The following is a 27,515-nucleotide window of genomic DNA, read 5'->3' as shown; positions in this document are numbered from 1 at the left end:
TTCCTCTCTTCACCCAGGATATTTTTCAGGATTTATCTCTTGAGACTGCTGCAGTTTTTATGAAGAGCTGCAGCCTTCACAAATATTGCTATATACTACGCAATGTGAAAGGATTCCAAACCTTTTATAGCAATATGTTCATGACCACTCATACCTCAGCATGAAGTGGGTTTTAAAAGCTTCTGACATTCCACAATACTTTGCAATTTGCAGGCATAGTATACAGGTCACTTGTAATATTTCGTAACAATTAGATTCTCTAAAATAAGCAATATTCACTGCCTTCTCTTCTGTAACTTCAATCCTTTCTCTTACATTTCCTCCCCAACCACGATCTGTTAGCATCTGTGCTATCCTCATGTGGTATGAAAAGTCCTCAGGTAAGGGACCTTATCTTCCTATAAGTCCACAAAGCACCAGTAACACCTAACAGCACTATATAAATAATGATACTCACAATACTTTTTTCCACTTTAAAGAATAAATAACCTAGAAGGCATTCTAAATAAAGCAAATGAAAGGAAAAAATAACACACTGAGGGCAGGATTTTCAGAAGAGCTCAGTGATGGCTTAAATCTGCTCCCACTCAATGGTAAAACTGCCATTGATGTCAATGGGACCAGAACGATGGCAGTGCTGAGTGCTTTAGAACATCTCACCCTAAAACTTGAAAGGATAAATAGGTGAAGAAGCTGAAATTGGTTAGTTCAAAAGATTTCTGCAGATATTTGAGTAGGGAAAAGCAAACCTGGGAAATAATGAAAGAGATTGAAATGGCTCAAAGATTTCTTGGTGATGAATACATCAGAACATTGTAGCATTAAAAAAAAAAATCCTCTACCCAGATGACTGTCAAGAAATCACACGCACCTCATTAACTCCTGACTATCTTCACTGACTCTTGTGCGGCAGTAAGAGAAATAAGTACCAGAAATATTGTTCAGGGAGGAAAGACAGTATAGTCTAAATTAAAAATATTTACCTGGAACATATGCTATGGGGACCCATGTGTATATAAAATGGGAGTTTGGAATGGTTTGTTAAATCCTATCACTCTGAGAGCCTCACATTCCTCATGCAGCGTTCACTGGTCAATAGCAGTGGATGCTTCAAAACCAGGAGTGCTTAGAATCCGCACTGCACTGAGGTCAGAACTGAGTTAGTTGTAGTAGAAGCCCTGTGGTAGAACATGGCTGTTGCTAGAAGTTTCTTTAGGCAGTGTGGAACAGACACTTTTTCTGACAACCATTCGAGGAAACCCCCCAAGTGTAGATTTATATTTTTCTCCCAGGTGGTGTTTGAGCCTATCTACATGACAAATACAAATGAGTTGTGGGATTAGACTACAATATAGGTATAAACATAGCGTAGATTGAGCCTAAGGCACAGTTTAATAAAATCTCTTAGACCAAAAATCTCTGCCCACAATTGTCTGGAAAACTGGGCTCAAATCTTGCTAGTAACAGGCTTGTTTATACATCATTGTAGCTGGTATGGTATAATCACAGACGGCCCAGAGTCTAGCCTGGCATAAGCTAAATTTGTGAAGTGAACCTTGTTAACAGAACATGTCAAATGCTTTGGAACCATTAGAGTCCCATCTTTACTGTAACTCCATGCTAGATGTCCGAGTTACAACACAGTAGTCCTCATAGTTAAAATATGTTTCTGGAAGGAGCATTATTTCTACTGTGCCCCCAGTCCGTGCTGCTGTCTCACTAGCGTCCAAGGCTCTGGCACAGTTAAGGTACACAGTTGAAACAAGGTTAAATCCCTGCAAGACTAAACTCTTTAAAAAAATTGGTTAGAGAACCACGTGATGTAATGGAGTCCCCAAACATGGTGGGAGTAGCGATGTAAACAGGACCAAAGAGACATTGTTCAAGCCTATAACATATATAGACATGAGTAAGCTGGGTGGAGCACCACTGGAGGATGTCACTTGGGAAAAACTATTTCAGGTCATTATTTCACTGTTTTCACTTAAAAGGACAATGATATATTGTCTCTCCAGACCCCATTGTTTTGTTGCTCTTTTATTGAAGGAACCAGTCCATGAGCATTTCCTGAGAAGGAGCACTTCAAAAGCTTGAAAATACAATATTCTGTGTATTTTCAGAAGCCTCTATTTTATTCTGGATTGCTGTCAGAAAAAAGTCCAAAGAAAGAAGAGTCAGTTACTGTGGTGGTCTAAAAGCATACTGCGTGAGATTCTACTCAGCAATCTGCTGAATACTTGTTTAAATGAATATCCAATTCAGCTATGAGGCACACTCAGTTTTATATGTTAAGTATGATGGTTAAAAATGGAAAACATGATCTTGAGAGGCCCAAAATTCTGTGTCATATGAAAGCGCCATGGTTTCAAAAATGCTCTGTTTTTGAGACTACACATATGTATCCTGTTCACCACATACAGGATACACACTATATAGAAAAAACAGCCTAGTAGGAGAAAGCCATAACCAACCGTATGCCTGAAATTACTCAAGGACCCCCAAAAGTGCAACACCCTAGTTTAGCACCCAACCCCATCATTGTAACCACCTCATCACATAGACAGCTTGTTTTTTTCATTGTGTGCCTTTCTTTTCGAAAACCAAGCCGTACCAGCTTGTAGTTCTTGAAAACGAGCTTAGAAAACTGGCGTCATCTCTTTTTTAAATTATAAATTGCATATAATAATCAAAATAGAGAAGTGCTGAGAAAATGAACCAAATCATTAAAAAAAATTGGTTTATTAGGCTTCCTATCAGCCAGATCCTCCATGGCAGAAATGGAGTCCTAGTGCAATGCATTCTTGGGTGACAGAGAGCAGCTGGAGCTTACTAATGTGACTTTCGGAGGTTCAGGACTTTTGTCTGTGCCCAGAAATAACTGGATGGAGTCAACATTTTGCTACTGGAAACCTAAATGAGGCCATATTAAAGTATTAAATATGAGCATTATTTCTGCATAAAATACCAGACATTTTTAGCAGCTGGCCCTTATATCTAGGTTGATAATTATGTGGACTTGGTTGATGGTGTACAATGTATTATCTGAGTAGCATGACATTTTGGGCTGTTCTCCACTTTACTAGGTGGTGTTGTAATAATGTGTTTTCTATGTCCAAAATACTGTGCAAAGGAGTTCACTGAATGAATCAGGTCAAAGGAGCATGTGCACTAGGAGGAAGACCTTTCTTTCAGGCACATATTTGGAAAATAAACAGCAAAAACAAGAAAAGAAATATTCAAAAGTAACCTGTTAAATATGTACTGTGTGAAAGTTTGCCTTACTGTAGCAGTGATTCATTCAATGGGCACTCAAAGAAAGTCAAAAGAACTGCTCAATTTGGATTTTTAACATGCTACAGCACCCAACTGTCCCTACAGAGGGTGGCTGGAGCATGGGAACAGCATACCACAACCCCCAAATAAAGAATGGTTAGTTTTCACTGGCAGTACCACCTGCTGACTGTAAAGCAACACCAGACCCTCAATTTTGCACTGTTAAGAAAAACCCTCCAGAATAATGACAATAACCCACTCCACTGGGAAACAAGGTTAGAGGTTGATATTTTTCAAAAAACTGACAAGACAGACATTCCTTCTGTCTCCTTAGACAGCTGATTTTAAAAAGAAACAAAGCTTGTTGACATTTGGGATTTATGGTCAAGATACTGAACAAAATAGACCAAAAACACTGTAAAACTGGTAACAAGCGCCTTTGACAGATGAAAGTACCTATGACTATTGGACATACTATGTTTTAAGTTTTTCAGAGCCGATTGGCCTCAGAGGAAACAAATTCTGTATTAAAAAACTCTTGCTTGTTATTCTTCAACAGTCCCCTCATTTGAAATTTGGCTCTTCCCCAGCAGTGCCCATAGCAACACTTGCTGATAACTCAGAAATGTGCAGCTAATTTGTGTGTGGTTTCAGCTCCTGAATGCCAGCAGCTGAACTGTACTTTTCAAGAGCAACAGGCTTTATCACGCAGTGTAATCCTGTTTATGTTAATTTTTTAGATGGCCACTGATGAAGGAAATACTTTTGTTAGTAGCTCAAATAAAGAATACAAAATCCTGGAGTGGAAAATTTCACCTTTCTGTTCACACCATATTATCGATAAAACAAACATTCTGAAATGCAAGCAAGAGTAAGCATGGCAAAAGATTTCTCTGCACTAAACCAAGAATAAATTAGTTTGTAACAAACTTTTTTTGTGTGCGTCATAAAAATGGGTAGAAAGAAGTGTAGATTTTCTCTCTTTGGTCTATCTTGATATCTCTCCAGAGACACATAACAGGCATATTTCAAATTCACTCGTCTCCTATTGCAGGAAATAGTGAAGTAGCAGTTTGTATTTTCAGAATTCTGGAAAAGAAGAAAAGTATTGCAGAAATAATTTTCATTGGGTGAAGAAACAGGAATAAAGAAACAAAAGCTAAGGTATGACAAGAGGCTCTGTAATGTTTCAATGGTAGAAGTTTTTGCCCTGAGCATAATTAGATCAAACATTTAACTATACCATGTGCTACAAATAACATATTTCCAGTTAATACAAACCCTTTCTGTATATCCAATGGAAGGAAAACACAAAACACACACACGCTAGCACTATTATGGGCTTCTGAAGAGTTGACATTTTGCAATAGAGAGTTCCATTGACTTAAAACTTGGTGCATAGAATTTAGGAAAGTTTTTGTTAAAGTGATAAAAAAAAAAACCCCAACAAGATGCATTTTCAACAAGAACTGATCAAGAAACTAAAACAATATAAACACTAATCACCTTTCCAGGAGGAAAACACAAATGATTCACTGGTAGTGAAGGCTAATTAAGAATAACCTCAACCCATTTATATGGAGAGAAAGTTGTCAGCAGACAGATCTGGGGGAAATACTGCATAGAAAAATACAATCCCAACCCCACTATCTAACAACAATTAAGAAAGCAAACAGAAATATGGAGTGTATCAACAGCAGAATAAAGCACAACTCACAGGAGATAATTATGGCAATGTAACAAAGGGGCTGGCAGGATCACAAGTGAAGTATTGTGTTATAATTTTTGATGAGGTAGTGTCTACCACCCCCAATTTGTAACTGGATCCCATTGTGATAGGTACTGTATATGGGGATAAAGATGAAGGGTTTTTGTTAAATCTAACAGGTTGAAGGGGTGTGCACTGCTGTTGACTTGCTTTGTGTCACCTGTTTCTCTATTTAAATATATGTGAGCCCATGGTGAAAGGATAGGTAGGCTTTTTAGAAATTCAAATAAATATATTTGTGGAGTCATATTACAGGGATTCTAGTGAAGAATTAGGAAAGATTCAGAAGGGGCATAATCAAGAGTCACCGTGGTTATCATTATGTGGAAAGGTTATTAAAATGGGCTTAGAGGATGAAGCTCTGGCCCATTGAAGTCAATGGTAGGTCTGCCATGCAGTGGGGCTACGATTTCTTCCAGAGTCATTAAAAATCTGAATAGGACATGACTGAACTTCTGAGGAGTGAAATTTCTAGAGGGTAACAGATACAAAAGAAGGGAACTGGGAATGGAAGTGAGACAATGTGTTGGGAAATTTTGCTACACAGGCTGTAATTAATGCATACAATGCACTAACAAAGGCAGCAGACGACTCTACAATGTATTCTCAAGGAGTTATGTAGGCAATTAAAAGACACAAACATGACAAGTACATGCAGAAGCTGGAAAGGGAGAAAGACCATAATAGACTAAGTACAGTTTAGTTAGTCTCTCTCTCTCTCTCTCTCACACATATCCTGCTTTAACAATCTTTCTTCCTCACATGTTCTTGTCCCTAATTCTCCATCTCTCCCCAAGGTAGCAATATAAGAAGAGTGTACAATCAACAAAGGTTAGCAGTACAGTAATATTTGGATGTAAAATCAAGGGACAATTCTAAAAATGTGGATTTGTATACATGGAGATTTTAGATTCTTCTGTTTTCTTAAGGGGGCTTAAAGTATAGGAAAACGCTCTGTCCCCACCCATATACAAAGGCCCATTGTGGGCAAAGGTAAACTGGATAAGTTCCCTCAAGATCCAGGCCTGGTCTACACTGCGGGTGTGGGGGTAGGTGGGCGGGGATCGATCTAAGTTACGCAACTTCAGCTACGTGAATAACATAGCTGAAGTCAACATACTTAGATCTACTTACCATGGTGTCTTCACTGCGGTAAGTAGACGGCTGACACTCTTCTGTCGACTCGGGCTGCGCCTCTTGCCCTGGTGGAGTACTGGAGTCGACAGGAGAGCACTCGGCGGTCGATTTATCACGTCTAGACTAGACGCGATAAATCGACCCCCACTGGATCGAACGCTGCCCATTGATCCAGTGGGTAATGTAGACAAGCTGCCAGACACATTGTGTATGTATGATGTTGCTAGGTAGTGACATGATGTACTTGCCTCTTCTCTCCCTGTGGCAAAAAGATAGTTTCTTCTACAGACCTCCAAACTCCTGCTGCCTAAAATGCAGGATAGGTATAGACTGGAAGGGGAATAAAGGTAAAGTTGGAAAGAAAGGGGAGGGGGAAGAATGACAAAAGGAGAAAAAAGATTTCAAGAACCTCTTTTCCAGGTGACTAAGTCTGAATGAATACAGGCTAAAACTCCTCTCAAACGGTTTTATATTCTCTGTCATCAGGCAGTTGTAGTCTCCTGTTTTGTACTTCCTTCTGGGTTTGATGCACCTCATAATGCCTTGCATAAGATGACCTACGTTAACAGCTCTTTAGAAAAGCTGCAGGAGTGTCACAGTATCAGTTCTTTATGCTGCAAATCATCCTGCTTCACCTCAGGCCTGGAAGGAAGGGTAAAATGCAAGAACATTTTGCCTGTCACAAGAACTCAAGGACAATGAAAGAATGGAAGTCTGGTAACTGGTAAGAGGAGGGTAGATACAGGAGACACCTACATTATCTAGGTTCAGAAGGCTTGGGTGTTTTTTAATGGTTCATGGTACTTTTTGCAAAGAAAGTGTGAAGTTGTCCTTTGATCACTGGCTGCATTTGAATGAAAAGTATTTTCAACCTTGACTTTTTTTCAATTAATTTTTTGGTTAGCATATACTCTAAAAATTCATACAAACCCCAAGCTACACTACAGTACACACCATGACTTGTACTATTCTGCAGAATCTTGTGAGAACTATCACCAGCTTTATTAACAGTATTGACAAGTCAGGCAGACTGATGGGAGTCCAAAGCTTAGCTCAGGATTAGCAAGGCATACCAGAGAATTGTTCTAGTAGCACAAACTTTGCCTGTTTGAATATCCTTATAAAGCCTCATGAGGTTAAGCAATGTGCAGAATGGGATACAGAATGCACATTAGCACAACTGTTCTCAGCTAGGCATGTGTGTTTATAATGAAACAGCTGTAGTTCTTGGACTAATCTCTGAATACTTTACAATTGCCACATCTTAGCTGGCAAAATACAATATGCCTGTAATTTACATTATACACTATGACCACAACAAAAGAGTTTCAATCAAGCAGACAGAAAATTACTGTAGCTGTCATCATATGAACACACCCACGCATACCTCCGTGCAGTCCATCTGCCCTTGGGGCAGGCTGCTTCAGTGCGGAGACCTTTCTCATGGGTGAAAAATGAACTCAGAGAATGATTCTCGACTAGGCTAATATAAGTCAGTTTACGATAGCACATATAATTTGTGGTGGGAAAAAAATGAGAAATCAAAATTGGGGGAAGGTTTTTGGTTTTTTTAATTCTGCCATTTCTCTTATTTCCCTGTCTTTAGCTCTACTACTTTTTTTTCCAGGTCCCTAGAAAGCCTAATGAACTTCTTATTCAGACCTCAGCATTTTGGGAGTGAAGGGAAGATGCACAAAAACCACATAGGATCTGACCCCAGGGGTGCTGAATGCTCATTAGTGTCATTGGAGTTAATGGGCCCTGCATATCCACAGCACTTCGGAAAATCAGAACACTTATTAGGTGCCTAACTGTAGGTACCTACGTTGGAAAAGCTAGGCCCATATTTTTCAACATATTATCGTCAAAATGTCTTCAGAACTCAAACTCACAGGGTTCTCTCCTCATGTGGTTGATATTATCAGCACATCCCCAATAGATTCATAGCCTTACTGTTATAGGCTGGGATGCACACAACTCTCAAGAACCTGATTAGAGTTTAATTTACTGGCATTTCCTCTTCAACCCCAAAAGATACCCAAGCTGATTAAAAAAACCAAGTTCAACATTTTCACTTTGTATATTACTCCGAAGCAAAGTCCCTTATAGTGGGAGGAGAGTTTCTTATTTGTTTTCCAACTATTGTTCTTGAAGATGTATTTAGCAAAAAGGAAAACTCTTTCTTGCTCTTTGGGTATGATGGCCTTTAACAAGACTAAAAGTAGCAAACATAGTGGTTGAACCACTTCACTGAAGAAAGCACACGTGTCTGTGTATAGGTCTTACCTTAGGATTCTGCTGTCATTTTAGATTGTTCAAAGAGGATCACATACCACTTTCTAAGCAAATATCCGTCTAGTTTATAGTGTTGTTAATTCCTCCCAAAACAACAGGGTATGTACCAAGAACTGCTATGCATAGAGCTACACAGCAGTAAATAGCCAACGGCACTTAGTACATAAGATAATTGTCTAAACCTATCATTTAACTTTCAGTCTAACCAGTTTTTGCTGTAATAGAAAGAATACAGGAAAATGTAAGAGTCTGCCCTGACCAGATTGAAGGATACTATCTTACAGCATAGGCATATGAACAGTTAATTTTGCTTTTTTGGGGTACTTGGGGCATACTAAAATGAAGTAAACCTATTTATCCTAAATATAGGGCAGACAAAGAATAGCTAGAATGTAGCGTCACTGGGAGAATCTGAGAGTTACCATCTATGATATACTGAATGAGTAACAGTAACAAAAAAGCCTCATTAGTTGATTTTATACAGAGTTATTATGTGTAAAGAGAGGCAATATTCTACACCACTTGGCATGTTCTAAGCCTCAACTGGAGTTCTGAATTCAGTTTTGGTAACCACTTTGATTTTAAAAGATGGACAAGCTAGAGGAAATTTAGAGTAAAAAGGATGAGTCAATGGTAAATGGGACAAAATACAACATGGTTTTACAAAAGGTAGATCGTGCCAAACCAACCTGATCTCCTTCTTTGAGAGAGTAACAGATTTTTTAGATAAAGGAAACGCAGTGGATCTAATTTACTTAGATTTTAGTAAGGCGTTTGATACTGTGCCACATGGGGAATTATTAGTTAAATTGGATAAGATGGGCATCAATAGGAAAATTGAAAGGTGGATAGGGAATTGGTTAAAGGGGAGACTACAACGGGTCCTACTGAAAGGTGAACTGTCAAGTTGGAGGGAGGTTACCAGTGGAGTTCCTCAAGGATCAGTTTTGGGACCAATCTTATTTAATCTTTTTATTACTGACCTGGGCACAAAAAGTGGGAGTGTGCTAATGAAGTTTGCAGATGATACAAAGCTGGGAGGTATTGCTAATTTAGAGAAGGACAGGGATACCCTACAGGAGGATCTGGATGACCTTGTAAACTGGAGTAATAGGAATAGGATGAAATTTAATAGTGAGAAGTGTAAGGTCATGCATTTAGGGATTAATAACAAGAATTTTAGTTATAAGCTAGGGACGCATCAACTAGAAGTAACGGAGGAGGAAAAGGACCTTGGAGTATTGGTTGATCATAGGATGACTATGAGCTGCCAATGTGATATGGCTGTGAAAAAAGCTAATGTCGTCTTGGGATGCATCAGGAGAGGTATTTCCAGTAGGGATAAGGAGGTTTTAGTACCGTTATATAAGGCATTGGTGAGACCTCACCTGGAATACTGTGTGCAGTTCTGGTCTCCCATGTTTAAGAAGGATGAATTCAAACTGGAACAGGTACAGAGAAGGGCTACTAGGATGATCCGAGGAATGGAAAACTTGTCTTATGAAAGGAGACTCAGGGAGCTTGGCTTGTTTAGCCTAACTAAAAGAAGGTTGAGGGGAGATATGATTGCTCTCTATAAATATATCAGAGGGATAAATACCAGAGAGGGAGAGGAATTATTTAAACTCAGTACCAATGTGGACACAAGAACAAATGGATATAAACTGGCCACTAGGAAATTTAGATTAGAAATTAGACGAAGGTTTCTAACCATCAGAGGAGTGAAGTTTTGGAATAGCCTTCCGAGGAAAGTAGTGGGGGCAAAAGATCTATCTTGCTTTAAGATTAAACTCGATAAGTTTATGGAGGAGATGGTATGATGGGATAACATGGTTTTGGTAATTAAATATTCATGGTAAATAGGCCCAATGGCCTGTGATGGGTTTTTAGATGGGGGTAAGATCCAAGTTACCCGGGAAAGAATTTTCTGTAGTATCTGGCTGATGAATCTTGCCCATATGCTCAGGGTTTAGCTGATCGCCATATTTGGGGTCGGGAAGGAATTTTCCTCCAGGGCAGATTGGAAGGCCCTGGAGGTTTTTCGCCTTCCTCTGTAGCATGGGGCACGGGTCACTTGCTGGAGGATTCTCTGCTCCTTGAGGTCTTCAAACTACAATTTGAGGACTTCAATAGCACAGATATAGGTGTGAGGTCTTTTTTTAGGAGTGGTGGGTGAAATTTTGTGGCCTGCATTGTGCAGGAGGTCAGACTAGATGATCATAATGGTCCCTTCTGGCCTAAATATCTATGAATCTATGAATCTATGAGGGGCTTGGAAAATGCACCTTCTCAGGAAAGATGAAGAGCCCTGGATTTGAAAAGTGTGCAGAAAAACAAATGGAAGAAAAAAAGTCTTCAAATACATACAATAAACATATTGTTTGCTGTGTTGTAGCCATGCTGGTCCCAGGCTATGAGACAGACAAGGTGGGTGAGGTAATCTCTTTTAGTGGTCCAACATCTGTTGGTGAGAGACAAGCTTTGGAGCTCCTCAGAGCTCTTCTTCAGGTCTGTGAAATGCAATCAGGTAGCTGTGACATGCTAATGATCTTTCCCATACCAGAGGAAGAGCTCTGTGAAGCCTGAAAACTTGTCCCCTCTTTCACCAACAGAAGTTGGTCCAATAAAAGAGATTATGTCACCCACCTTGTCTCTCTCAAACATATTGTCATATGATAGAGAGGATAGGGATCAGTTAGTCTCTGTTTAAGAGGACAGAACAAAGAGTAATAATGGGTTTATGATGTGGCAGAATTTTTTCTGGAAAAACTATTGGGAAAATCTATATAACAACAAAAACAGGCGGTGAAAGGGAATCACCATCAGAGGCAATATGCAAGGTTAGATTAGACACGTCTATTAGGGATGATTTCAGAAAATAAAAGCTCTGTTGATTGGCCCCGTGGAAGGCCAGATGCTCACCTGGTATAGTTTGACATAGCTCCATTAAAGCCAATGGCCAAGCCAATTTATACCAATTGAGGACTTAGTACCAGCTATTACCATATATCCATACAATATGATGCAATAATGAAACAAATATTTCCCAAACCTCAATACTGGTTCCTTGATGCATCAATGACAAAACCTCTACCAATTTCTTACTCTTGGAAATAATTAGTAGTTTTGTAAAGTGAGAAAGAAAACAGCCCATTAAACACTGTTATACATTACCCACCTGAACTTGGACACCTCTCTCAAAACAACCCTTTTACTTGCTCTGTGTCTGGGTCAAGGTCAATGTCATAGAAACAAGGCCTTGTAGGAAGTCCTGGCATGGTGCTCATCTGTGGGGACAATAAAATAAAGTTACATTCCTGCAACTGTAAGCGCATAATCACACTGTGCATATATACCTTTGACGAAGTGAAAGGCTAGATTGTTCTTCATGCACTCAACTACAGCTGCAATTTTTTTTTTAAATGTCAAACCATCTGCTACTTCAATTTATTTTTTAAATCTGAGCCTATGAGAGACAGGAAAGGGGGAAAATAAAAATTGTCACACAGTTTAAGGTTGTAAACTGGGAAGATGCAAGAGTAACCTTCTTCACAAAATGCAGACACACTGGATTTCTTTGTGCCTCTGAGTATTTATCCATTTAAAGTTATGATACCAGGAATTCTGTAGATCAAAGGGCAATACTACGCGAATTCCACTGGTACTACACATGTTAAACTGTGGGTCTTTGTGAATGAAAGCGGCACATGGCAAAGGAATTAGCCTTAACATCTTCATGACTATGAATACTTAATTAACACCAAGCGTGAACTGAGATGATTAAAATAATTATGGGTGATTCCTAATTCATCATTTAGGAGTTCCCAGCTCTTGGGCTCCGTGCATTTTTCCTGAGAGTTCCCAGCACCATGAAGTTATAGAGCTTGTAGTGAGCACTACAATGCACTAAAGCAGTAACAGTTACAGCAGAAGAGCCAATCCCTATATGTTGGCTGAAATATAAAGCCACAAAAGCCTGCTTATTTCTAATTACTGGTAATTAAGGCCCTGCTCCAGGATAGCTCTTCAGCATGCACTTAACTTTAAATAATGTGAGTAGTCTCAAATACTGCCTACTTCTAGCTTCAACTGGATTACTTACGCTACTACTATTTATTATCTGTATTGCAGTAGCACCGTTCAAAAATCACTAAGTGACTTAGGAGCCCCACATGAGAGGTAGGGTTCCTAACTGCCTACGTCTCATTATGCTCCTCAATCGCTTTTGAAAATAGGACTTAAGCTCCTAAATCACTTAAACACTTTTGAGAATTTTAATCCCTGTTATGGACCAAGGCTCTGGACAAACATGCAACAAAGGAATGGCCCTTGCCCCAAGGAGCTTACAATCTAACTAAGGCTACATCTATGCTACAAGCTTGGGGTGTAATTCCCAGCTTGTGCAGACATACTCACTCTAAGCTAGCGCACTAAAAACTGCAGTGTAGCCAAGGTAGCCCAGGCTATCTGCCCTGAGTACAAACCCGCCCACACCCTGAGGGTACATGCTCAGTGTGGCTAGAACACGCTGCTGGCTGTGCTACCCTGTTATTTTTAGTGTGCTAGCTCAGACCAGAGCTAGCACGAGTATATCTGTGGTAGCTGGGAATCACACACTTGGCTTGTAGTGGAGACAGAGCCTATATGTGCTTAAAGTTAAGCATGTGCTCAAGTGTTGAGCCTATTGGCATCAAAATTTTATTAAAAACAAAAAAAGAAGATCTATAGACTTTTGAGGACCAGGATCTCAGCTAGGATAAATCAGCATAGTTCCACTAAAGCCAATGTTCAATCTGGCCCTGAGGGTCTCTCCTTAAAATACTTTTATGTATCTGCTAAGGAACTGACATTTTCTCTGGCCACAGTGAGAGCAGCACCGGGCTGATGGGTCTCAGAAAAGGAAAACATACGCCTGCTATTTTAGCCCCGGAGAGCCAAATTTAATGGCCCCTCTCTGACTAGAGTTGTTTCTATTTCTCTGTAAAAGTCAACCGGTTTTAATGCATGTACAATGATCTAGTTAGTATTACTCAGTGCTTTGCACTGCACCTTTGCTCTGAAATTGAGTTTAGTGTTGCTATTACAATAGTGGAAACGAAATAACAATATCACTTAAGATGTCCTCACAGAAACTTAAATGCCCATGTATATTATATGAAGTAACTCCACTTTCCCTCCTTGCGTTAATCTCCTGGAGAATGGAGTTCAGTTAACATGGATTAGTGATGTGTTCTGTCTTTTTCTAGACCAACTGCTGATGGGAAAAGAAAATTCAGACTCATAACATTTCCTAATAATAAAAAAAAAAAGTAGTTCCAATGTAGTCGTTTGTGGTCTTTTATGACATTACAGGGGTATGAAACCCCGCTAGTTTGCATTAAAGAGAGGTTCTTACTCGAAACGCAGCACTGGGTAATTACATACGTATTGTGTTGCCTTGGCTGCTTGGGGAACGTCGACACTGCAGTCTCAGGTCTGACTGCAGCGCTGGCAGATGTCCTGACGCTAGTTTACCTGTGCCAGTACAGCTAAAAAGAACAGTGTAGACATAGCAGGACCGGCTTCTGTGCGGGCTAGCAATGCAAGCATGTATCTAGAATCTGTGGGGCGCTGGTACAGCCCTAGCTGCCACATTAACACTGCTATGTTAAGCCATGCTAGAAGGGGTATGTCTACCCAGGCTGCAATCACACCTCAGCCTGCAGTGCAGACATACCCCGGGCTAAAATCTGGGATTAATTTAATATGGTCTTTTCTCTGGGGATCGTATCCTGCAGGGATGCAATTGCAGAGGGTGCACTAATTGGGATAGCAGGTTTCTTCCATTTGTGACTTCTCAAATTTAAGGACTTACCTTGATATGAAACTGCCTTAATAAAATTTACAACATTACATGCATAACACCTCCTCTGAGACTTTGGTTTCTGGCTGTATTGGAGATGGCCTTGCTATAACCCAGCGAAAGTGAGCTCCCAAGTTCCCTATAATTTGTAAAGTAGATCTACAGATATGTACACCCAAACGCATGGACAGTCTTCACTCACTCTATATAAGCACCACATCCTAACAGAAATAACATTCTTAAAATCACCGATTCTAAATTAAAGTCAAACATTTCTTTAATTAGTTAATACAGTGGGCCAGATTCTCTGCTCGTATAAATCACTCAGAGGCCACTAAAGTCAATGGAGTGATGCTGATTTACACCAGTTGAGGATCAGTGTGTGTGCTTCTAATTCCTTGCAGAGTGACACCCAACATAACTTTCATTAATGGATGACAAACATTTGAGTTTTCTGAAGTGTGAATTCCAAACACTTTAATATTAATGGAGGAGCTGTAACTCTTCTGACACTGAGGAATGAAGTCAACATAAGGAAGTGATATCAACTGTATTAAAATCCCTGAGGCATAAAAAAGTATATTTTATCTAAATCACAGTACAGAAAACATCTTTTGCCTCAGTGGATCACAGAGTAAAACTGATATGCCTTGTCAGTTTCACCATTGCCCACAGTTCTGAATAGCAATAGTGAAACAGTAGATTCTCTGCTGTTGTTGCCAGTTGGATGCACAAATACTTTCTGCATGGCTGCATATTCAGAAGCAAAGCTCCCTCCCCTCTCCTGCCTTCTACTTTCTCCCAAAAGAGTACAGCGCGGGATTAATGTTTGAGAGTTTATAGGCTGATCCCAAACCCAGCAGGTAACTCAGGAGCCTGAAACCTCATGTACAGAGGGTCTTGTTAATCTACCACTGGTTGCTACACATGCTGTACCTGCTCAGTGGATAAATAAAAGACTTAAGTCTCCAAGGCGTTTTCATCTTAAATAAGCACTAAATTGACACTAGTATTTTAAAAGTAAAAAATAGAAGCAGATAATGGGCTTTGAAAGAGCAAATTCTCCTGTGAAAACAAGTCACTTTGGTAATTAGCCAATCTTCAGCAGGAAAAATGCACTGAAACAGCAAATAAGAACTTCACACTCCTACAGTGCCTTTCATGCACACCAGATCCCAATGTGTCTCATAGTTTACACATCATATATACTAGACAGGGATCACTTCACCCACCCCTGATATTCAGTCACCTCTAAAATGTAATGTGTCTGCTAAGTAACACTACACAGCAAGGCTACAAAAACAGGTTGGGGTAAGTAGCCATGAATAAGAATGTTATCCAAATGAAATTACAGGTGGAATTTAGGTAGGCAGAATAAAACTACCAAAACTGGAATCTGAGCAAGACTACGCTTATCGTATCTTCTCTTGCCAAAACTGCAGTGGAACTTCAGTAACCACGGGTGGTGTGGACTTCCAGTTTAAACTCTTCATTCAGTATATCTGAATGTTTTCTCCATCCAGGAAATTTCATCTACCAAGAATTCACACAGCTTTTAAACATCTGCTAAGAAATGCAACACGGAAATTGGGGCAAATTTGTAGGAACTCACTTGGACCACTACATTTCCAATAAGATATTTGCAATTCTCTACAAACCCCTGAAACCTTTCTTGTTACTCTGCACTACAGCAAATAATCCTTTTGAAACATTTTGTGATAGGTGCAACACTTGTGTTGATGGCTACACTATTATGTGCATGTAGTTACAGTACTACATAAACAGTAAGATTCGGAGGAAAAAGCAATATGCTTTAAATATAAGTTATTGTGGGGATTATGTTAATAATTATACTTCTCAGAGACCAACACTGGCAAAAGGAAAGCATGATTTTAGTTGAAAAAGGTCTAATACAACCACTATCTGTCTTACGTATTTATGATGTTGGAGTTTCATACACATACCTAGACAAAAAGGTAGAAGGATATTTATGATTCCTTACAAGAGCAGGGTGTCAATTATTCTGAAGGAAGCTTCATTAAGGCTGTTCTCAGAAATGTTGCTAATATTGAGCTACATGTAATTTTCCTTTTTGGGGAAGGGTGGTGAAAGTTCATTTAGAAAGTTGGGGTAGTAGCACTCTGGTAGTTTCTGCAAATCTCCAGTCTCCTCAATCCCAGTCAACCATATTTTAGGCCTTCGTATTGGACAAAAAATGCTCTGGTTGAGTTTAATGATTAATTCTTAGTGATCACAGAAGATAAAAGGTAGGATTTTCAAAGCCCTCAGCATTAGCCTAACTCTGCTATCACTGAAATCAAGGGGAGTTTTACCATTGAGTCCCAGAGTGTCTTTTGCTGATCATTATGGATGTGACAGCAGCCTTTGATATCATTAACTGCGAGGTATTGCTGAGATGTCTATAATCCCTAGAAGAGTTGGATTAACTCATGCTCCATGGCCTCTGTTCCTTTCTTCATGAGAGGTCTCAGAGAGAAACTTTGGACAATTAATTGTGACACTTCTAGAATTGAATCCCACTGACCGCTAGCAAAAATAACATTTTAAGCTATTTAATTTTTCAGACTAGTTAAGTACGTGTGTTTGTTGGATATGTCCACTACGGATACAGATAATTTGTTATTTGTGTAACAGATTTTATTCTTGCAATAATGTCTCATAAAATTTAATCAACACATTAAATTATTGTTTACATACAGATCTCTATAGAGGATACACTAGTTCCTTGCCAAGAACTGGCTGGAGGTTTTTTGTCAGTTTTTAAAAAGGACTTATTCCATAAGAGGAGCTTATTTACCGACTTCCTTCGGTACATATTATTCAATCAACAGAATTGATCTAAATATCTATTGTATATACAGGACTTGGCTGTGAAGCTCAAAGACAGTCAATGACAATATAGAAAAAAAGGATGAGCCATTTCTGATTCTGTTTTCCTCCATATTACTGGTACTTCACTTTTGCCCAGCATTGCTGTCAACATGTGCTATACTATGTGCTAAGTAATACAAATTAAAATCTCAATCTACCTGCATTTTAGGCATTTCTAAAGTGCTTATTGCTACAAGAGGTAGGCACTCTTTGACAAATAAAAGACATAGGTACTCACCTACAGGCAAACTAATCTTCTGAAATCACAGAGAAATGTATTGGAGTTAATGTGACTATGTGGGTGAGTAAATGTTCACCACTTACCCCCTTACCAGCTTGACCCCAGTGCAAAGGGCCAGACAGAAGGCCTGCGCACCATTTAAGTCTCACCTAAAAGCTAATCTGAAGCTTTAGGTGATACATAAGGCCTAGGCACAGCATTGAATTTCACCCCAACGTGAGTAACTGTCGCACAATCAGGCTCTGAGGTTCTGTTAACCAGATTTGTCAAGGTTTCCCAACAGGAACTATTTTGCTTAGCTTCCTTTTTTTATTACACAGCTGCCTATCAGTGCTGGACATAATCTGTCTCTTATTTCCAATATATAAACAAATAATATTAAAAATCCTTAGAGGACAGGACAATGCCATACCATATTAGCACAATGGTATGATTTTAAAAACAGATGGTTTGACAACAAGCAATTCATGTTTAGTGTCTTTCAGATACAGTTCAACATCTGTCTGCTTTACAAACCTGCTAAGATCTGTAAATTAGAGGAAAAAACCAGAAGATTATGAATCTCAGACAAAGAGTAGAAACTAAAAGAATACAGGATATGAAAAATCTTTGAAGAACTCAGTCAGGAAATTTCTCCTTGTTGCGGTTTATGGAGTTATGTTGCTCCCACTGTGGAATCTGAGTTATTCACATTATCTAATTGTGTCCTTTTGCTAATTAAACAATGTAAGACAATTCTGAACCCTTTGAAACTTTGAAATTGTACAGAGAGCAGATGATGTTTCTCAAGGGAACACAGTAGACTTATAACTTGGGATAGTTTATCAATAAAATCCTAAAAGGGAGGATTGTATATTCTCTACCCTCTCAACTAAAATCAATACAAGAGAAAAACCCAATTTATGAAGATCACTGCGTGCATGCATTATGTTTAACGTGGTTATATTATTACACATAAAGACATGGGCAGCTCCTAAACCAGTGGTACTCAAACTTTTCCTGTCATGCCCCCCCCACCCTATGGAATCTGTCCATGCCCCCTACCCTCCTCCATTACTGCATAGTTGGCTCATCAGAGGAGCTTGGGCTGCAAGCAGAGCTGGAGGCTAAACTTGGGATGGGGGAGGAGCTGGGCTAGAGGCTAGAGGCAGAGCTGGCCTGGGGGTGGAGAGGAAATGAGGGCAGAGCTGGGCTGCAGGTGGCGCAGAGGGTAGAGCAGAGCTGCGGCTGGGGCCGGAACTGAGCTGGGGTCAGAGTGCGGCTGGGTGGTGCTGCCTCCCTGCCTCCCATGGGGGCTAGCCCAAGCCCTGCTGCATGCCCCTGAACGTTCCTCCGTGCCTCCTAGACCACTGGAGACCACTGTCCTAAACTGATGTAAAGGATCTATGGTTATTTACACCAGCTGAGGATCTGGCCAACAATTTTCTTAGCTTGAATTACTCACAATCTTAATGTCTGTGAAGATAAAGAGACCTCATTGACCAGAAGCAATCGTGTAGGTCCTTGATACTGCAAACACTTACACACATTTTTAACCTTAAGCATGGGAGTAATCTCATTGACATCCATCAGACTTGTACATCAACGCAGGTCAATTTACAGAATTGAGGCCCTAGAAAACTTCAATAATAGCTCACTTTTCCAATAAGAAAGTAAAATAGCATAAAAGTGAAAGCAGAATGCAAGTAATTAAAAGAAGAAAAGCAATATTTAATTAAAAGAAATACAGCTGATATGGCTGGCTTGAAGCAATAGAGGAAATATATACCTGCTAAGGGAATGGTGTAGAGTTATCCCCAAGACAGAATTAGTTCTCTTAAGTGACCTTCAACCTGCCTCTTAAAAAAAAAAAACAAAAAAACCCCCCTCAGATTGGAAAAACACACGCATAATGCAGGCAAGTTGGATCTTTCTTGGAACAGAACCAAGGGTTTAAAAAAACCCTAATAAATGTAGACTTAGAAATGATATTATTTCTCAAAAAAGCTATTGTACTAACTAAATATTTTAAAAATATAATTTCAGCATATGTTTCAGTGCCTCAAAACAAATACATAGTTTATGAAAGTTGCTCAGCAACAATTTTTGGTCAGTGCTTAAAATAAAAGTTTATTTATAAGGTTTTATGAAGATTTGTCCAAACCTGGTAATATTCAGACAATAAAATGAAGTTCACATTTCTTTTTTGGGGAAAGCTTAATGTAAAAGAGGCTTGTTGCACTCATAAGCCTCAGAACAAGACACTTAAAATGTTAATTCCTCCCCAAAGAACAAAATAATGCTTAGAAAGAAGACCCACAACTTTAATCTCACACTATTGTCTGCAAAGAAGAGCTCTGCTTCACTGGCATGTTGCCTGATTTTAGGTGCTCACTACCGCCTGGTATCAGTTTTTCCATTGATTTTTTTCTCTGACAGCTTCTTAAGCAAGGGGGATGGGCCCCCACGTTTGAGGTGTGCTGGAGTTGCTCTGCCTCGAGGAAGGATTGATAATTGCAGGCAATAAAAGAGACACACATTCTTCATCTGCTTTCGCCATCCATCTGGAGTTTAAGATATTGGTTACATTTCAGAAAGCCCTAAATGGCCTGGGACCAGCCTACTTGAGTGATCACCCGTTTCTCTCAATGTCGTATTGTCACAGTTCCAGTCAGTAGGTTGCTTGAGCTGGATTGCCCTTATAAAAAAGAGGGGATGACTAGCAGGGCTTTAGGACTCTGGAATTTGCTTCCCCTTTGGTCCAAATTAGTCCAGATTTTGGTGACCTTTTGGGAACACCGCAAAAGACATCTTCACCAGGCTTTTGGAGAAGGCTCAGGCTAGAAGATGATGGAAGGGCAGAAAGAAGTTTTTGTAGGTATATGGCTGGCTGAGTTCCTGTTGAATTTTAACACAGTTGAGATTTAAATGTTATTGTCAGTGAGCATATTAGGGAACCTGAAGGCTTGGATGGGCATCTCTTTAGTTATTTCAAGAAAAATAAATAAATAACTAAGCGAAGTGTATGGATAGAACTCAGAGGTGAGTTGGGCGAATCTCCCTCAATAACTAAAATATATTTATGCATCACATACAAGGCAGCAATTTCTCTAAGTTGAATAACTCTTGCATTTTCATCTTTGAAGATACAAAAGTACATCTGAAGCTGGGGAAAATTCTCCCCCTAATCACAATACAATACCAACCTTTTAGGCTTTACTGGAAAAATAATCACCTACTCCACGATTGTGTGGGTCAAGTGTTCAGATGCAGCTTCCAAATTTGCATGTCTACTTTGGGGACACACAATTCTCAAAGTCACTTGTCCTAATATTATTATTTATCCACAGCAGCCACAATATTCTTGGATGCTTTACAGATAATACAGAAATGTCGCCTGTCCTGAAGAGCTAACAGTTAAGGACAAACATAATGCAACAAGTGAGAGCTACAAACAGTAGGCAGAGAAATACGAGGATGAGAAAACTAGGGTTACACATATGAGGTGACTTGCTCTGAAGTGTTTCACAAAATTTCTCCATCACAACCCACTAAAATCCCCTTTCAGAACAACATACTCCATTACCCAACCTCCACATCCTCCCTCACCATTCAACTACCCTGTCTCCACACAGCAACTCTGGGTAGAGAGCATCTACACCTCCCATGAATGATCATCCTCTTCCCTCAACTTCACTTCTAAGAGCAGAGCCTCCATGGGCTGTTTCCATTCCTGACAGGTTGATCAGAAAATGCAGATAAATTCTCTCAGGAAGAACTAGTCCATCGGAGGTGGCAGGAAAGAGGGTCCTATCCCACACGGCTTCAGGGAGCATGGGTATCACTGATGCTTGGTGGCCTTGGGGTATTGTCCCTCAATTATCTGAATCATCTGATGACGAGGACCAAACGTCAAGTTACAGGTTCATTGACATCACAGGAATCCAGAGGCTGACAAGAGAGAATTGGATAACAGTTTTCAAGTACATAAAAGGTTGTTACAAGGAGGAAGGAGAAAAAATGTTCTTAACCTCTGAGGATAGGACAAAAAGCAATGGGCTTAAATTGCAGCAAGGGCGATTTAGGTTGGACATTGGGAAAAACTTCCTGTTAGGGTGGTTAAGAACTGGAACAAATTGCCTAGGGAGGTTGTGGAATCTCCATCATTGGGTATTTTTAAGAACAGGCTGGACAAACACTTGTCAGGGATGGTCAGATAATACTTACTCCTGCCATGAGTGTAGGGGACTGGATTAGATGACCTCTCGAGGTCCCTTCCAGTTCAGTGCAACTCCCCTCTTCCCTGCTGGTATCCAGGTTCCATAGAAGAAGTGTTCTGGGGCGGGACTATACCCTGAGCCCTGCTAGTGTAGCATCTCCAAACTAATTTTCTCTGCATTTATCGAAACCTGTATATTTGACACCCACTATTTTCCCACACCTATCTATAAATCAGGTATCATGGAGGAAAGTCCAAGTCGGCATTCTGCTGCCCTACTATGGCATTTTGGTTAAAAGCCTCTTATTTTCACATGGAATCTCAGCTGATTGCTGCTGACAGATTGACACCTCTGCTGAAAATGTGAAGCCTCTATAAATCTTAGTAGATGAAGGAAAATGGTAGCAGGTAATTGCATAAAGCAGACGCAATGTGTGCTCAGTACTCAGTAAATTTCACTCCTTCCAATTACTGATGCCTTGGGAAAATGGCCAGGTTCACCTGCCCCTAACGGACATCAAATTTCAGCATTGAAAAACCCAAGAATAATGCAAAATTTTACTGAGTAGAAAAATATATAACTGTTGATAAAGTGACTCCCTCAGGCATAGTTAACTAGATCCACCAGTCTCTGAACTGATGCACAGGTTTCAGAATTCTGAGGGTATACTATAAAAAAATGAACTAGTTCTGTACAATGTCAACTTCTAGGTTACCGAGAGAGGGAATATGGCAGAGGACCAGCTTGCTATTTTTTTTTTAAACACAGTCGTGTTTCATTTTTAATCCTGACAACGGGTTGATTACATGGTCTCATACTTTAACTTCTAAAAGTACTTAAAAAGAGCTAATGGCCATCTATTAATTACCAAAAGGGTTGTAGTCTTTTGGAAAATATCTGAAGTGAGAGGTCTTCATGAGGAGGGGGAGATAGAGTTGTGTTCATCATGTTAATCTCATTTCAGCAGACATTACCTAGCTTTCAGGACAATGGAATAATAAAATTCAGGATGCAGATTTCACAGAACAGCTCAATTTCTCTGTCTTTGTCATTATTTAGTTCTTATGAATGGTGCCTAATTGAAAGCTCCAGAGACTGAAATGTTTTTTTAAGAACAGGTGCACTGCAGACAGCAACAGCACAAACTTCACCACCACTGCAACATCAGTGTGCCTCAGCCTTGACCAGGGGATCAGCTCTAGACATCAGAGACTAGTTAAGTCTCCACATCCATGTGGTTTAGTGATGTGAACACCTATCCATTAGGAACTGCATTGACACCACCAATTTATTTTACATAAGCCATGAACAGCCACCAGATGGTAACAATTTAAGTCACCAGTTGCCTAGACTAACAGTTTAGAGGTGTTTTTCCTCTTCCTTTCCTCTTAAAATAGTAAAGGAACTGAAATAAGACCCTTGTGACTCTATAAGTGAAATTAATGGAAAATACACACTCATACAAACAGCCACTGATTTTAAATGTGGACAGGGAGATTGCTTATTGAAAAACAACAGTTTTGTTTGCCTCATCTTTGTCGCCCATCCAAACTGTGGGTTATTGCATCACTGATCAGAAACACAGGACTGAAGGGAACTGCTTGGTCTTAGAGTCCGGTTCTCTGCTAGTGCAGACAACCCTGACATATACTACCATTCAGTGTATTTATAGAAGGGAATAATTTTCTCCCTCAGCCTTCATTCTGCTAGACTAAACAAGTCAAACTCTTCCAGTCTCTTCTCATTAGACAGGCCTGTCATTCCCCTGATCATCCTAATAGCTCTTCTTTGCACCTGTTCCAGTCCGAATTCACTTTTCTTGAACATCGGTGACCTGAATTGTACACAGTATTCCATATGAAGTCTCTTACCAGTGTCATGTAAAATGGCATTCATACTTCTTTCTCTCAACTGGAGATGTGTCACCTGATACATCCTAGAATTGCATTTGCCCTTTTTGGTGCCGATGTACCATACCACGCTGCTGGCTCATACTCATCCTGTGATCAACAAACAAATACACCCAGGTCTTTCTTCTCTTCTGTCATCTCCAACTGATGAGCCTTCTACTTTATAGTAGAATTTTTTTTGTTATTAGTCCCTAAGTGCATGACTGTTTGCTTTCTACTATTAAATTTCATCCCACTTCTATTATTCCAGTCCCCATGGTCATCCCATTCTTCCTGGGTAATATTCCTATGATCCTCTGTATTGATGATGCCTTCCAACTTGCGTCACCAGCAAATTTCATTACCACACTCCTACTTTTCATGCCAAGGCTATTGATGAAAATATTAAATAAGATCAGTACCCACAGTGATCACCGAGGAACTCCAACAGTAATCTCCTTCCAGCATAAAGTTCTCCTTTCATCATAAGCCGTTGTCAACTCTTTCTTAGCCACTTCCTTACCCACTTTACAATTCTCATCCTAATCTGCATCTTCTGCAGCTTAATTTCCTATGTGGTACCATGCCAAATGCTTTATTGAAGTCCCGGACAGACTAAATCTACCACATTTCCTTTGTTGGGAAAAAAATCAGTTTTCTTATCAAATAAACAATGGATCCCATATCTAAAGAAGTGGAAATACTGTCTTCTCACCCCCACTAAAAAACTGAAACTTTTCCATAGCTACAACATATTTCAACTTTATTTTATTTTTAGTCCTGGATCAGTAATAAAGGTATAATACTCTTCGCCATCCAGTGTGGTAGCACATTGCGTTCTGTGTCTGTGCTACGTATCATGCCCCAAGCTAAGTGCCTTTTCTAAAGACTAATTTCCTCCATTTTTTCCATGACTTGTAAGCTTTACATCAACTCATTTTTAACTGAGACAATCCAGAAAGGAACCAATTTGTCTGGACATATGAACAGTAAACTGTTGACTTCTCAGACTCAGTGAACTGGATTCCCTAATGGGTATTCTCCTAAGTATATCACAGAACTGATAACTCTGTTGAATGTCAAGTTCTGCCATATCCCTTATACCAGTCCAGATCGTACAGCAATTCCCATTGACAAGTAGGTAGAAATACAGAAACTATAGCTCTGCTGAATGTCAACTTTGCATAGTAACTTTTTCAGTGTTTTGTTTCCATGGGATATCATCCCTGATACCATATGCTCTCGGTGTTTTCTTTCTGCTCTCCCTAAAAATAAAATGAGCGTTTTAAAATCTATATTATTTTTTTCAAAGTAGTCAGACACATTATTTATATTGTAATAGCACTGAAAGGCCCTACTCGGGATGGGGTTCTATTATGCTGAGTGCTGCATGAAGGCATGGTCCCTGTCATGAAGCACTTAGAATCTAATTAAAAACAAGGCACAAGTGACTGTGACAAAATAGGGGAGAAAGAGGACTTAATGGTTCCAAATCAGGTACAATATTTTATTATCATTTTAACAAAAAGATCAGATATTAGTTGGCTGACTTCCTGTAGAACCCATGGCAAAAGTGGGACCAGAAGGAGAGGAGGGGGTAGTTCCATGAGTAAAGGACAACTGGTTGTGGGACAACGAAGGAAGCAATGCTAGAGACTGGCAACTGGTGGAAAGGAGAAAGCAACAAGGACAAATATGTTGAGAGTGTGTGTGGGCAAAGTCATGAAGGGTCCTGAAGTTGAGGACAAGAAGTTTGAAATTGCAGTGGAAAATGGGGGGCCAGTGAAGATATTTGTGGGCTTGCATGTGATATAGTCAGCATGACAAGAAAAGAGGAAGATCTTAGCAGCTGGAGACAGATGACTGGGAGTTAAATCAAGGAGACCGGTGAGGGTGTTACAGAAATAAAGACACAAGATGAGGAGGCCCTAGACAAGAGGTTTAGTTGAGTGAATAGAGGAAAGGTCACTGTTTAGAAAAGTTATAATGGATAAAAGCAGAAGGAATTGGACATGGCCTAGATGAAGGGGGCAAGGGGGGTGGGGGTGGGAGAGAGAAGTCAAAACTGGGCCTGGGTGACAAGGAGAATGGTGGTGTTAACAATAGAGAATATGGAAAGTTTTGGAGAAAGTTGTCCTAGGAGGAGGGGGCCAAGGACAGATGTATAGTGTATTAAAAAAATGGATCCCCTTCTTTTGGAGAGTCTTATGCTTACACCACTGTGGGTACTAAGTGGAGAGACCTGTAACGGAGAAGTTGAAGGAATAGAAGAGAAAGAGAGAGCACGAATATAAGATTCAGAATTAAAGCTTTTTTCTTTTTAAACTCTGGATAAACTCTGACTCATGTTTTTGGCTTTGTTCCTGCATTCTAATTAAGAGTGAGATATCAAGATGTTTAATGACTGCAGTCTGTTGAGTAGGCATATCTATGTGCCTGCTACATTGAATGATGAGTCTTGTCTGATTTCTGATACTTGAGCCTGGAGGTGAAAATGAAACTATGAAAATGAGTAGTGTTTAAGGTAGAAAATTATTCATACTACTATTTTAAAGGTTTTCTAACAAAAAGACCTTTGCAATTTCTATTAGTGGATGACCAGCTTGCTTTTACAGCCATTTTTAAAACAGCTGCGATGAATCTACATCCTGACACTGGCAAAGTATTAATAATGTCCCCACTGCACCTTATAAATGTGGTAAGATTGCAGAAAAACTGCAGGCTGTCTTGTAGCTGGTGCCTATTTATCTACTTAGTACAACACAAATCTGCCCCTTCCTTACCCAATTAAGGAACGACAATCTTCCTTTTCAACATATGGCTGAAATCTAGAGTTTCTACATAGCCTTACTGGGAGTTTGAACTGCCAGATAGGAATCAAGTTAATGGCCCAAAGGGCAGACAGCTAACGCATTAACGGAATCACACTCTCTGGATATTTCCTGAATGGAAAAAATGGATTCAAGAAGAAAAGAAAAAACATTTTAGAAATTCTAAGTGTGATTGAATTCCCTCATCACTACAATATTCATATCAAAACTTACTTTAAAAAGAGAGAGAGACTAAAATAAATACTCTTATTTTCTGAACACATGCACACATGCCATGACTACTGTGGGAAAAACAAAATGCCATTAGATATATTTAATTTTTGGAAAACAGTTTTTTTTTACAGTATTCTTAATACTACAACCATAAATAAATAACACCAGGCATTTATATATAGGCTTGGCAGAATTCGATTAAAAGAAGTTTAAGCTTTATAACCATTAAAAGAAATTGTCAACAGCAGATTTCAAAATATACAAAAGTAAATATCCTTAAATCAAACTGTAATAAGTTCTCAAGTGGATTTTTCTTACTTTGTGTATCTGTCAATTCTGATTATTATTGATGGAAATTTTTTGTGTTGGTTTGTGTGTGTACAGTGATATCAATGTTCATCAACATTTACTGATAAAAATCAAACCCTTCCAAGCCTACAGTTGTTTATTTTTAAAGTACTTTATAAACATGAAATAATTAATCCTCAATACACCTGAAGCACACGTAAATAGAATCCCCATTTTACCAAGGGGGAAAATGAGACAGAAGGATTAACTGACTTGTCAAAGGCGACAAGAGGAGTCAGTTTCATGGCCGAGATTAGAATTTAGAAGGCTTCCTGTCCTGGGTTCATACCATTAAAATTTGCTATCTATTATGTCAGAAAAGTCCCCTTCCCCATGCCTTCTATTATATGATGAAAACAAACAGGATTCAACCTATGAAGTCTTCACATCACAGTTCATCAATAAAGAAACCCTCTCAGAATCCTTGCACCATGAAATGAAGTACAGTGCTTGAACCTCTACTATAAATTACTTTTTAAACCATTGTTCATATTATATAAAATAAGGGGACTATATTTTCCTGTAAATAACCAAGGAATGTTGTTTAAACAGTATTGTAAAATCAACATTTGGAAACCCTAATTTTT

General features: G+C 39.4%; 1 protein-coding gene across 3 annotated transcripts in view; it reads right to left on the bottom strand.

The window, feature by feature from the left end:
* Positions 1-2,720: 2,720 nt before the first annotated feature.
* MTHFD1L (methylenetetrahydrofolate dehydrogenase (NADP+ dependent) 1 like) overlaps positions 2,721-27,515 on the bottom strand; it is a 248,531-nt gene continuing 223,736 nt past the window's right edge. For all 3 annotated transcript variants that reach the window (XM_084624122.1, XM_084624120.1, XM_084624121.1), the window contains 2 exons: positions 11,652-11,760; positions 2,721-4,362 (listed from right to left, as the gene is read on the bottom strand). In XM_084624122.1, the coding sequence (XP_084480248.1) occupies positions 11,671-11,760 (90 nt within the window). In that variant the 3' untranslated portion in view covers positions 2,721-4,362; positions 11,652-11,670. The remainder of the gene's footprint in view (positions 4,363-11,651; positions 11,761-27,515) is intronic.

Source organism: Lepidochelys olivacea (assembly GCF_965140295.1).
Source record: "Lepidochelys olivacea isolate rLepOli2 genome assembly, chromosome: 3".
NCBI lineage: Eukaryota > Metazoa > Chordata > Testudines > Cheloniidae > Lepidochelys > Lepidochelys olivacea.
This window is presented reverse-complemented; position numbering and strand designations above follow the sequence as displayed.